The following is a 13,133-nucleotide window of genomic DNA, read 5'->3' on the forward strand; positions in this document are numbered from 1 at the left end:
ATCGATAAAGCGGTGTCTTTCTTACATCACATCCACATTCACAAGGGCCTTATTCACGAAGGTTCAGTAAAATTTTCAGTTGTGGAATGTTAACTGATGATGTACGGATTTATCCCACATCTTCGAGTTTGAAACTATCAAGAATCTAGAATTTCTGCAGCAAATGATAATTTCAGGCAGATTGTTGTGATAGAAATTAAAGCCCCTTCGAAAAGAAGAAATCAACTAGTATCCTGAAATTGAACAAAATGACTGAGGAAAACTATTCAACCTATGCTTATTTTGACATTAAACCTAAAACTTCCAAATAATAGACAGATAAATATCGGACTTTATGTCTGTAGTCGAGTAAACGAAAATATGAATACAATAATGAAGAATTCGTTTTTGTGTGAAAAGATACCCAAATAGTAATCGGGAATATGTTTTGAAACACACAGACGAACTTAATAAACAACCATTGTTAAGGACGACATCAGAAGTTCAATGAAGGATAAAAAACTTAATTCATATAGTTTTTTCACTAACCCCCACACCCCCTCTCTTTACTTAATTTCGGAAAAATTGATTGACCAATAGGGATATATATGTAAAATCGATTTTAGATTAACAAAACTTGCAGCAATGTTGACCCTACCCCAAACTATTTGATTTAAGTTTTTTTTATCCTAAATCGGTCTTTTGATGTCGTCCCTTAATAAGACAATGAAAAAAAAACATAGGTTCAAATGACAGCTGATTCTAGTGAAAGGAAAAATTACTTAGTGGAACATTTCAAGAAAAATCTGTAAAATACATCTTAACTGTGATCGACTCTAAGAAAGGGAAGCTTTTTGCTACCATAAAATAACTATTGGACATGACACATCCAAATTTTGGCCGTATTTAAGAAAAAAAAGCTGTACCTCTCATTATTGAGCTTTTGATTTTGTCTTTTGATTACGGACTTTCCGTATTGGCTTTTCCACGGAGTTCGGTAGTTTTGTTATTTTACTTTCTGTGTGTGTAACCGGAGTTTCAAAATCAGGGAAAGGTTCAGAACTTCGGTGTTGACATGAGTATCAATAGTATGGTCATTTTAATAAAGTTTCTGTTGCAAAACTTTTTTTTTCGGAGGATTTCCTTATGGCAGGACTAGATAACCTTAACAACTTTTTTGGAATTTTGGGTCCTCAATGCTCTTCAACTTGTTTGGCTATTTAACTATTTTGATCTGAGTCTTGTGAAGACGAAACCCGTGTCTTATAAATTATAATCCCGGTACCTTTGATAACTATTCTTTACACAGACATAAGCCATGGTTGTAACAGGACAAACATCTGCTGCAGGACTTATTTACCAACGCGTTTCTGGAAAGAAAAAAGAGTTATTGGTGACAATATTCGATGTTCAAGGCCCATTTATGAAAATGTCGGGATTAAAGCAGCTTCTTTTTTTAATGCAAAGTTTATATCAACAGATGAAGTCTGGTTAAAAATAAAAAAAGTAAAATTTTACAGAAGGTCGCATGCGACATTGTAAATGCACAATTGAAATATGGCACTTAAAACTGGACATTTTGTATATTCAAAATGTCCAAAAAATGTGAGAAAAATAAAATAACACATCCGTTATTCGATTTGTACGGATGTGAAGGTAAGCATATATATGTGTGCGAAGAAGGTACTCCTACTTTTATGATTCAGTAAAGATTCAAAGTTTAATTTATGAATCTTATAGACGACAACGATAAAGACGTCGCGCAAGATACTGGTGACAATTTGAAGGTGATTCGAGAAAAATCGGCGAAAAGGCTAACTGTCCGTTTAGGACGCAACAATTTGCAGAATCGCTAAATAATTTTCGTTACCCAATCTAATGGCAACATAATATCTGTTTTTCATGATATTTTTTTCACGAATAGGTTTCGATTTGAAGCGCGAAATTTTATGAAATAGGCAATTTTGACGTGTAATGCGTAACATTGAACATTGAGATCTCCAAACATTTTTGAGAATGAAATATGGATTGAGTAGCCAAAGGTAGTTCTCATTTGGAAGGAATTTAGAACCATATGTAAAGTTTTGAATTACATAATTTTACTTACATATATGACGTCATACATGTAGAAAAATGACGTCATAGCAACTTTTTGATCTTGTAATGGTGACAAATAATCTAGACTCCAACTGCAAACTTTGAAGATCAAATTCATATACTGAAGGTAATTTTAAAAGGATATCATTTATATTTATAATTTATAAATTACAAACATTTCTGTTTAAATTGGTACCAAACTTTTTGAGTTTACTTGTTTTAAAAAAAAAAAACTATTGAAAAAATTTAAAATCAGAAAAAATGTCCCGTATCATCTGAAATCCAAACAAATATTCCATTTTGACGATTTCGGGATCTACGATGTATCGCGATTAAATCAGAAGAAAAATACTGATACAGATTTCAAAAATTACAACAAATACTGAACATGATAATATAAATACTGGCTGTTTTTATATTTTATCCTTTTCGCAAATAAAGTAAAGAAAAATCAGAAAAAATGTCCAATGAGACAAAAAACGTCGAAAAATAATGAAACGTCATATTTCACACAGAGTCAATACGCAAAAGAAATTAAAAGAAGAACTTGTAAAGAATCGATCTTCAAACATGAAACGATATGGGCATGTTTTTGCCTTAGGGAGCTTCCATTTGATTTTTAATGGGGGGGGGGGGGGGGGGGGGGGGGGCTAGAATGAAATTTGAAAAAGAGGGAGGACAGGGGTTTTGAGTGTAAAAAAAAGGCAGACAGGAGTTTCGAGTAAAAAAATAATGAATAAGAATGGAAACGGGGAATATGTCAAAGAGATAACAACCCGACCAAAACGTAGAAAACAGCTCAAGGCCACCAATGGGTCTTCAACATGCGAGAAATCCCGCACCCAGAGGAGGTCTTGAGTAGGCCCCGAAATCCTAATGTATACTAGATCAAGAAAATGGACGCCACTCTTCACTTCGAAACACAGAGATGAACTAAAAGTAAAAAAATATAAAAGACTAACAAAAGCTATAGGTACCTGACTTAGGACAGGCGCGAACTGCGGTGGGGTTAAAAGGGCAGGATGAGCAATAATTATTGGCAAACAAACCCAGGATAAACTTGTAAAAAAAGGCAGGACCAAATATAGTGAAAATAAAAAGGCAGGACCGAGATAACAACTAAAAAAAATGCCGGACAAAATTTTTCATCCTAGCACCCCCCCCCCCCCCCCCCCCCCCCCCATTAAAATCAAATGGTTGCTCCCTTAATGAAATAAAAATATTATTCTATAATTCGTAAAAGATGATTTGACTTTAGGAAGTTCTGAAACAATCTAAAAGAAGAGTTACCATATTAGATAATTTTCGTAGACAAAACAAGAGGCACCAATCCCTTCAAACAACCGAAATGATCTCTGGTGTTTCAGGAGAATGATTAGTTCCAAAAAAATAAAACACGAGACAAAAAAGACTCATATTTAATTATTGAATGTATTTATAAACCAACAATCAATTAAAATAATCGGACTTAAAAAAATCAGACCAAAATTTTGTGTACATTCAAATATAAATATGCTTTCAGAAATATGAATAACAGAAAAAAAAGTAAACTTTCGGCTAAGGAAATACTTATTAGGAACAGAGAACGAAAAAGGCTTCAGAAAAATGAAACGAGTAGAAAATCTTATGGAAAGTTGTACAAGAATAAAGAGAGCGAGACAAAAACATATAGTCAAACGATTAATGCAAGAAAAAAGAGAGAACAAAGGGAGAAATCTAAGAAAATAAATGAAAGAAAACTGAAAAATAAAATGAATGTCCGTAAACACAGAGGTAAAAAAAATGTAGAACTTTCATCAATGTCACTTGTTGTACCAGAAGGTTCAAATGTTTTCAAAAACAGAATGGAAAAGGCCAGAGCCCTAAGAAAATTTAAAGAAGGTTTACCAAAATCTCCATCTAAACGATGCGCAGTTATATCGACTTATTTGGCCCGCAGATCCCCTCGATCGCCAACAATAGCTAATCTGAAACATTCAGTTTCGCCAGTTGAAATGGCCGTCGTTGCAGATATTCAAGAAATAATAAAATCTACAAAATTAAAGCGATCTAAGAATGCACGTTCGGTAATGAATTCTGTTACTGCATCAATCAGCGGGGAAAATTTAGCAAACTCGAGAGGTAAAATTAAACTGTGTAAAAATTTAGGTTTGCCAGCAAGAAGGGTTGCTGGAGGCCAGCGTATTAGGTCTAGAATTCTTAAAAGTGAATCGTCTGCATGGGCTCTTACGCAACAGAAAACAAGAAAAGATTCCATTTCAGAAGAAACAAAGAAAACAGTTTATAACTTTTGGCTCTCTGATGGCATATCACACCCGACCGGCAACAAATCCGATATCAAAAGAGAACGATTGGGACCAAACTTATATACTTCGCATATGACACACGTGCTGGAAAAAACACAAACTGATGCGTATTTAGATTTTGTCGCCAAATATCCGGAAATTAAAATTGGACAAAGAGCATTTGAGAAACTTCGACCGTTTTTCGTAAGACCTGCATCTGAAAAAGATAGAAATACATGCTGTTGTAGATATCACGTGGAAGCAAACCTTGTTTTCAAAGCATGTATGAAGTTCAGAAAATCGTGTGACAGGGAAACCGATTCGCAAGAAAGTGACTATCCCGTATTTGAGAAAATGTCAGACCTTATACATATTACGCTATGTCCAAAAGTAAATGGATTTTATAGAAAAAATTGTCTTGACCGAAAATGTAGCCTTTGCGGAGTTGGTAATTTCAAACTTTCACCCAACGAATCACAGTCGTCTTCAACTGTTGAATGGCAAAAATATGAATATATAACTGAAAAATCGAAGGGTAAAAATGTAAGGCGCCGACTGACCCTGATAAAAAAGAAAACTAGCGTAAACGAAATGTTTCTCAATTTAAAAAAGCTTCTCGAAACTTTCCCCGCTCACCAGCACCGATCAAACTGGCAAAGCAATCAACTTAAAAGTCTTGTTCAGAACTTGCCAGTCAATCATTGCATATGCATCCACGATTATTCGGAAAATTATCGCTGTGTCGAGAAAGAAGAAATCCAATCCAATTACTTCCAAAGAACTGAATGCAGCATTCATGTAACCGTCATGCACCGACACGCCATTTTAGAATACGATGGTGTAGACAGTACAGAAGAATTTCCGGAAATAATTACGGAACATTTTTTCGTAATTTCCCCGGACCTGCAACATGATAATGATTTTACAAAATATGTCCAAAAGAAAGTTAAGGAATATTTAGATTCAATATCATACACAGTTGATCATATGCATGAATTCACAGACGGTTGTTCTAGCCAATATAAATCGCGGCACTGTTTAGGAAGTTTATCTACTGCCATCCCTGATTTCGGATATAAAACATTCCATAGAAATTTCTTTGAAACAAGCCATGCAAAAGGGCCTCAAGATGCCGCGGGGGGATTTATAAAAAGACAGGCGGACATATCTGTTCTACGTGGCAATACAGTGATTCAGAATGCGAAGGATTTATTTACGTTCTGCGAAAGTAGCCTTAAAAAGCCAAGAAGTGCATTATTTAAAAGAAGGGTATTTCGATATGTGGACTCAATTGATAGACACAATTCCAAAATATTTAAGCCGATCCAGCAAAATAGACAAATACATCATGTTTTTACTAGTACATGTAATGAAATCATTGTTTCCAATCTCTCTTGTTACACGTGCGATCAATGCATTTTGGGGAATTATCTTAACTGTTTAAATGTAGAAAATACCGGGGTAAAGAAAACTACATCTTCGCTAGCCAATGGTTACGATCCACTCCCGCTCTCTTCACCCTTGGCGGATTGAGATAAAATTTCGGAGACACAAGGTAAGGATTTTTATTGGTTGCAGTCAAAACTCACTGCATCCAATCAAAATGCGCCTGTAACATGATCACGTGTAAATGTAGAAAGTGTTTGTAAACAATTGCCACGTGTTTTTTGTGCAACAAGCCTTTACATCCCTAAACATACGACTATATTTAGTGAAAACTTGAATGTTTTAATCAACAAATGGAAGTTCCTGTGTATGTTTCATGCACAAATGCATGAATGTTGACGCATGCTTTCATTTCCGGCTTTACCAAGTGTGTAGCATCTAGACGCTACCGTGTTTTTACCTCCAAGCTGAAGAGTTCAAGTGCTACCATTGGTCAAGACTAATGTATTCGGAATTGGCGTGGTTTTTATCTTCCGATAGATGGCGCAACATTGTTATCACAAATGTTGGCTCAATCCGCCAAGGGTGAAGAGAGCGGGAGTGGATCGTAACCCTTGGCTAGCGAAGATGAGAAAACTATTAAGCCACGCGAAATAACACAAACTTCTAACGAAGAAGAAGTAGCACAAGACACTGACATTCTTTCAGAAGACATATCAGATTTGGTATCCATAAACTCTGTTGTGGCTGTCAAAACCGACGATGATAACTTTGACTATTATTTAATGAAAATTTCCAAAGGTTCACACGTATTGAATTCAGCAGAGAGTGACAGCTGGGGTGCTACATATCCCCCTGGATTCGAGGTTTTCCGGGGTCATTATTATGACAAAATCAGTGACAATGATCCGTTAAAATATAAACTTTTAAAGACAAAGACTGCTTTGGTACCGACGAAATCTCTGCTATACATACTTGCTGATGTAGATGCCTCTTATCGTATAACTATTTCAGAGGACATGCACCCATCTAGACATTCTTTCTGTATTGGACAATTTGGATTGAAATAAGAATTAAATTATAAAACATCATGCACTGTTGTTTAGCCACTCATAAAATAGTTTAGTAGACCTTTCCGATTCAAATGAAATGATTCAACGTGGCTCTGCTTATAATTAAAAAATATAAAATATATAAAAATTGCGGTTTTTATCCAACGCAGTCATAGGTTTGAACGTAGTTTTCAATTTAGACTCGTATATATATATATATATACATTTTTCGTTAAATAAAATATACATGAATATCTTTACTGAAAAAAAATATTCCCATGAAAAAAAACCTGAATGAATCAATGCTTACACATTAGAAATCACATTAGAAAAACGTTACGTAAAAAACAAGAAAATAAGACGGCTTTTTGCTATATTTCCGACGTTACGTTATTATCACCAGTATTTTGCGCGACGTCAAAATCAAAGCGAAGGTGAAAAAAAAGTTTGTGAAGTTAGGAAATTCAGTGAAGGCTATAGTACTAGTAATTGTTTCACTATTGTTATATTGTTGTAATCATTTGACATAATGGGAAGGAATCTTTAAATCAGTCGAGTCGAATTTCAGATCGTGATATCTACATCATTTACTACATGGCAGACATGCTTTAGTTCCATATTTCGGTCAGTCTTAATGTGAAGCATAGTTATTTTGGTCAACCATGAGGGTTTTATCTATTTTAATGCACGCATAGATAATTTCTTTTACGTATATAAAGTTCTAACAGAGTTGTAGTTTATCATTCGATATACACAATTTAAACCATGAAGATTGTAATTGCTTTTCTCGTTGTCTGTCTTTTGGGTAAGTAAACAAGTAATTTTTTTTATCAATGAACTTATTTAATGTGTATGTTGATTTATCATTGCAAGTATATTCACTACGAGTGGATAATTAATAATACTACAGACGAAATGGTTTGTTTTCAAAGAAAAATATTGCATCGCAGCAGGTTTTCAGAGATTGAGTCATTTTATTTACTGAATGCTTCAAACCAATCCGACACCCAATAAACAAGCCTCTTACCACCGGAAGCGAGAAGTGACTATTGACTATTCACCTCAGTTCAAAATAAGTTTCAAGTGCTTTTTCGCTAAACCATTTGTAACGCATTTATAACATAATTGATGTTGAATTATGTGTTCGCCACTAGGTACTATGATTATCATTTTGATGATAGTATTTCACGTAGAAGGTTCATCAAAACGGTCATCAAAATGTAACGAGGACGGTAAAATTTTTATTTTTTTTAATACTGAGAGGACAAATTGCATCGTTTATTATTGGCCATTCTTAAGATCATTCTTCTCTAGCACAGACATTTAACATTCAATTCTCTATAAAACAGTCATACATGTCAAATGTCAGAATAACTAATGCCTATATTTATGACTTTGTTCTCGCATGTACAGCATGTAAATATTCCAATAAGGAATTCTAACTCGACAAATTACATTAATACATGTTTGATTTCTTCCATGTTTAAAGTTGAAGTAATGATTTAGTTTTACTTTCTTTCAAGTCCATATGTGAAAAGTGTAAAGTAGAATGTACCACCATGGCATCAAAAGTGAATAATGTTTGTAAATGTATGTGTAGGTTTAATCAGTGCCGAGGATTGTCCTACTAATAATCCTGACCGGGAATGTGACCACATGAAATGTGAAGATCATTGGCATAAGGCTTGTGTGTCAAGCACCTGCACCTGTCTACACAGTACTGATGGAGGACAAGGTATGAAAGATTCTAAATACGATATGTTTCGGTGATACCCAGCACCTTGACAAATATTAATTTGTCTAGTTTAATTTTCATAAAACTTTGACACAATGTATACTTTGACCCTTTGACAAAAATATAACAATTTCAAATAATTTGAACAAACCACTATGTCAGAAAAAAAATGTTGGTTAAATAGCAATTTGACAAACACTAATTTTGATCTTTGAGAATCTTAATATTTCCTATAAAAAACAACATGATTAAACATTGAAGCATTTGAAACATTTTATTGAAACATTTATTTCACTGAAGACCTCACATTAGGCATGATAGTACAACACTATAACAAATAAGAAATAATACATGAACAAACATAGTAAAACGATTAGCTGATTTTTACAGAGTTATCTCCCTGTAGTGTTAGGTAGCACCATATCTACAGATTACATATACATCTTTTAAAAGTTTTCATAATTTTCTAGAGGTCGCTCACATGTATTTTTTTTATACTGAAAAACGAAATTAAGACATATTTTAGAAATACCTTAATTAGTGAAATGATTTGAACTACGCACTCGAATAGACCATTTGATCACATTTGGAACACTTTGGAAAAATATTGTATGTGTATGGCATTGTTTCAATTGTTTTGCACTATTTTCCCTGAATCTTTCCGTATGTTGTATCTTTCATAACGAGCAATGCTTCCCCTGTCTTGCTCCTTTTAAATTTCCTGTGATTAACTTCGTTTTTTCACGAGAAATGGATATTAATAAGCTCGGTTTTTTTCTCCGAGTAGTTTTAAAAGAAATAATTGCACTCTGGCATTAAAAGAAGTATGTGTCTGGTCAAAGACATCCATAAGCTATTTTTCTGTTTGGTAGTACTTTAAGTTTAAGATGTATTTGTTTGAAATAACGTGTGCTTGAAAATAAGAGGTGGATTTACTGAGGTATTAACATATGGTCATCACTTGGACATTTTCCTTTCCAAAAGTAAAACCTTTACTATAATAGGAAATTTTCTTGACAGTGTTGGATGTGTACATTCGGAATGGATGTTTAATCAGATGCAAATCAGGAGAAGTGTCATGCTCTTTAACAGGTTCATAGTTGGTCTATCCAACATACCCTCATTCCCAATGGCAGTCCAAATCCCACTTCATTATGTGCTCTCTCTACCTTGCAGAACCTAGTACCTTTTGTAAAATATATTAAGGTGGTCTCCTCCTGAATGTATAGTGTCAAGCATGCAATGATTAATCAATCAATCTTTTACATTTGATTTTGAAAAATATTTGTTTAAATCACCGCCATCTAAACTTTAGTGAATAATTGGTTCGTCAACTATATCTTCAAATGCAAATGATGACAGGTTAACTGGAACTATTGTTTGAAATCCGAACATGGTAGTATTTTTCACCATATACACATTTTTAAAGAAACAATATTAAATAGAATCTGTTTCATGATTTATTTCAGCCTGCACAAGCAAAGCCGAGTGCGACGCCATAAATGGTTGGTCCTGTTCAAACTCACGCAGACATTGTGTTGATGGTAGATGTAGATGTTCCAGATTTTAGAGGATACAAGACAGAATAGTAATCATCTTGGAAAATGCAGGATATGTTTATACTTGAATGATTAAAGCAATTACAAAAATTGAGAATGGATTTGTGTTCATATGCACAGAACGGATGATTGTTGAAAGAAATATTTGTTATATTGAAATGAATAATTTCTTATCTTATATTATGAGATATGGTTTTATGTTAGATACTTAAATATTAGAACTTACACATTCATGATTATGTGTAGGTCTTTGCTTCAAACTACAAATTTTGAGACAGAATGGCAATATATATACACTCCAAGATCCATGCACAAGAAAGTGAAAATTTCATATCTTCTCTCAATTATAAAATGGTTAAGTAGTGCTATAAATCTGTCATTTCATACTGATAAGGCGACCGATAATATTACTTAACTAACAGATGTTTTAAACAAAAAATTGTAAAACTTTGAAAGTTTTAGGAAAATGCACAGGCACATTTGGGGTTGACCCTCCCCCCTTTTTTCTAAATTTAAAAAAAATTGGGAATATTCTTTGATGTATTCTGCCTTTCAAGATTTATTTGAAAACTAATTATTTTTAAATATGGTTTTTAAATTATTTTAATCTTGCAATTTATTGAAAAAAAATAATTTGTGAAAAAATCAAAATCACATATTTATAATGAAAAAAAAAACTTTTCTTGATTGGTATTGTGTATTTCATTTTTATCCCTTCTTGCAACAATTGTCACCTATAAATTGAGAGAGAAGCCATGTGGTGTCTGTGAACTAACATGATATAATTGATGTTACAGTTTAATTTGAAAATATGGTGTTTTTTAAGTGGTGCAGGAGATAAGTTCACTTTTTATTCAACATCATTTTGATGCAAATTCTTGGGCTTAGTTCATAGACTGTATATGAGAAAGAGAACCAAAACTACGATATCAAAGTCATTAGTCGAAGAAAAAAAAACAATTTAAAAAGTAAAAGTTGAAAAAGCAATTATTACAAATGTAGTTTTTGTCAAAACAAACTTTATAAACTGTTTTGAATTTGAAGAAAGCATTCCTCAATTTCGAATGATGTTCTTCCAAGTCAAATCTATAGAGTACTAGAAGGATTTTTCTGTAAGGATGACGTATGAAAGTATGAAAGAAGCCATCATTTGGGAGTTATCTCAATTGTGACCTTGCCATTACTATATAGCAATATTCCAGTAGGGCCTGCCTATTAAGTATATTATATCTCCCAGTTGAAACGATGTTTAAAAGATCTTAAGAGCTTTCATTTCCTATCATCATTTGTTGATAAGACTTTCAATGAATCTTTTAAACCAAGAGTTCCAAGTAGTGATTTTGACATCATTCCTTTAAAAATGTTATGGACGCCATTACGAGTTTGTTGTGCTATGTGCTATGTTCCTCTACTTCTAGTTCTATGTTACATATTGTGTATACATGTTAACCAGCACACGCATGAATGAGAATAATCAAAAACTCGTTTATTTAAAGAACGAAAATTAATAAAAGTGTAATTACAGGGGTAAAAATTAAAAACAGATTTTTGCAGTTACGCCAGGAACTTAAACACACAAACTCGTAAGTCATCGGTTGTGTGGCTTGATTGGCACATTCAGTTAGTTGATTTCAGTTAACCATTGTTCTAGGAATGAAGTTGTATTTATAGGCATGCGTTGATGTGCTGACCCCGAAAAACCTGTGTTACCTGGTTGTTATGGTTGGTCTTTAATTAAATCTGAAATGGTGACTGATGCTTCTTCATTCAATATCTTATGCAGAAATATAAGCCTGTCTTATTTTCTTTGTGTAACTAGGGTTGACCAAATAAGTGTCTGTGGTATGTAGGTTAAAGATCATCATTCCCGGAAATACAAGTGGACTTATCTTTGTTGCACCATTAGGATTTTGACAATGTGGCACTTTTTGTATTGATCCCATACTTCAGATTCATGTTCGATGTGTGGTTTAATATACTCTCTCTTTAGTAATAAACAGTGTTCATGTTATTCCCAATCATGACGTAATTGTAAACAACACGATTGGATTTTTTGGTCACTCTAAAGATGAAATATGTTCTGGTTGCTATGTTATCTGCAAGCGTCTAGTCCTTTCTACATGTTGCGCAAGATCTTTTTGCCGCGATGGGCATGTCTGTTGATTGTTGATGCTTCTTTACAGGAAGGAGTCGTCAGCAAACAGTTGTAGAAACGTCTTTAACGTTGATTTACTGCAGGAAACAATGGCGTTCAAGAACCGCTCACTTGGGATCACCAAAACGTTCTGCTTTTAATTGACTCATTTTACCATCTACACACACTCAATGGGTTTTCCAAGTATTGATCCAGCTAAGTACATTCCCTCGGACATAATATTAGACCCTCTTTTGTAAAAGTAACTGGTGTTGGACTGTGTCAGATACCTTAAATAAAACTGCCCCATTGATAACGATGGCTATGTTCTAATTGTAGAAACTACCAGCTGTTCTCTTTTTTCTCGAATGTGACATTTTGAACTTATCACAAGGGTTGTACTTAAAAAAGATGCACGACGGGTGCTATACGTTGGGCAGGATATGTCTATCCTTGCTGAGCACCTGAGTTCCCCCCTCCGGCGTTTTGATAGGGTTTGTGTTGCTCTATCTTTAGTTTTCTACGTTGTGTTTTTGTACTATTAATTTTGTCTTATAGTCGTTTTCCGTTTAAAACCGTTGCATCTTAAACAAAACCGAAAAAAAAGATATATGAAACAGAATCAGATATTGCAGACGCACAAGAATGGATATTTCAAAGATAATCTATTTATGAAATATTATAAATGATCGCACACGTTTAGCCTTGGCAATCATACACAAACAACATGTCCATTTACCTAGTATAGTTATATGATGCTTAATTTTCATAATGTTTATATAATTTTATTTCAACTTTTAGTTCAAGGTTTATTTGGTTCTAGTTCAAAAATTAAAGAGCTTTTTATTGAATAGGACACGAACCTGAAGAAATTGTGCAGATAGTTAGAGGTCAAACTCAGTCGAA

The 13,133-nt window shown here is 33.8% G+C and overlaps 2 protein-coding genes across 2 annotated transcripts; both read left to right on the top strand.

The window, feature by feature from the left end:
* Positions 1–2,075: 2,075 nt before the first annotated feature.
* LOC134716421 (uncharacterized) lies at positions 2,076–6,817 on the top strand. Its single transcript, XM_063579416.1, has 3 exons — positions 2,076–2,203; positions 3,599–5,757; positions 6,549–6,817. Exons 2-3 carry the CDS (start codon positions 3,603–3,605, stop codon positions 6,815–6,817), a joined length of 2,424 nt encoding a protein of 807 aa, XP_063435486.1. The 5' UTR covers positions 2,076–2,203; positions 3,599–3,602.
* A 690-nt stretch (positions 6,818–7,507) lies between these two features.
* Positions 7,508–10,190, top strand: LOC134713728 (serine protease inhibitor Cvsi-2-like). The gene is made up of 3 exons (XM_063575018.1): positions 7,508–7,604; positions 8,400–8,534; positions 10,004–10,190. The coding sequence occupies exons 1-3, from the start codon at positions 7,565–7,567 to the stop codon at positions 10,102–10,104; spliced, it is 276 nt and encodes a 91-aa protein (XP_063431088.1). The 5' UTR covers positions 7,508–7,564; the 3' UTR covers positions 10,105–10,190.
* Positions 10,191–13,133: the final 2,943 nt, after the last annotated feature.

This window comes from Mytilus trossulus, chromosome 4 (genome assembly GCF_036588685.1).
Source record: "Mytilus trossulus isolate FHL-02 chromosome 4, PNRI_Mtr1.1.1.hap1, whole genome shotgun sequence".
In the NCBI taxonomy this organism is placed as follows: domain Eukaryota; kingdom Metazoa; phylum Mollusca; class Bivalvia; order Mytilida; family Mytilidae; genus Mytilus; species Mytilus trossulus.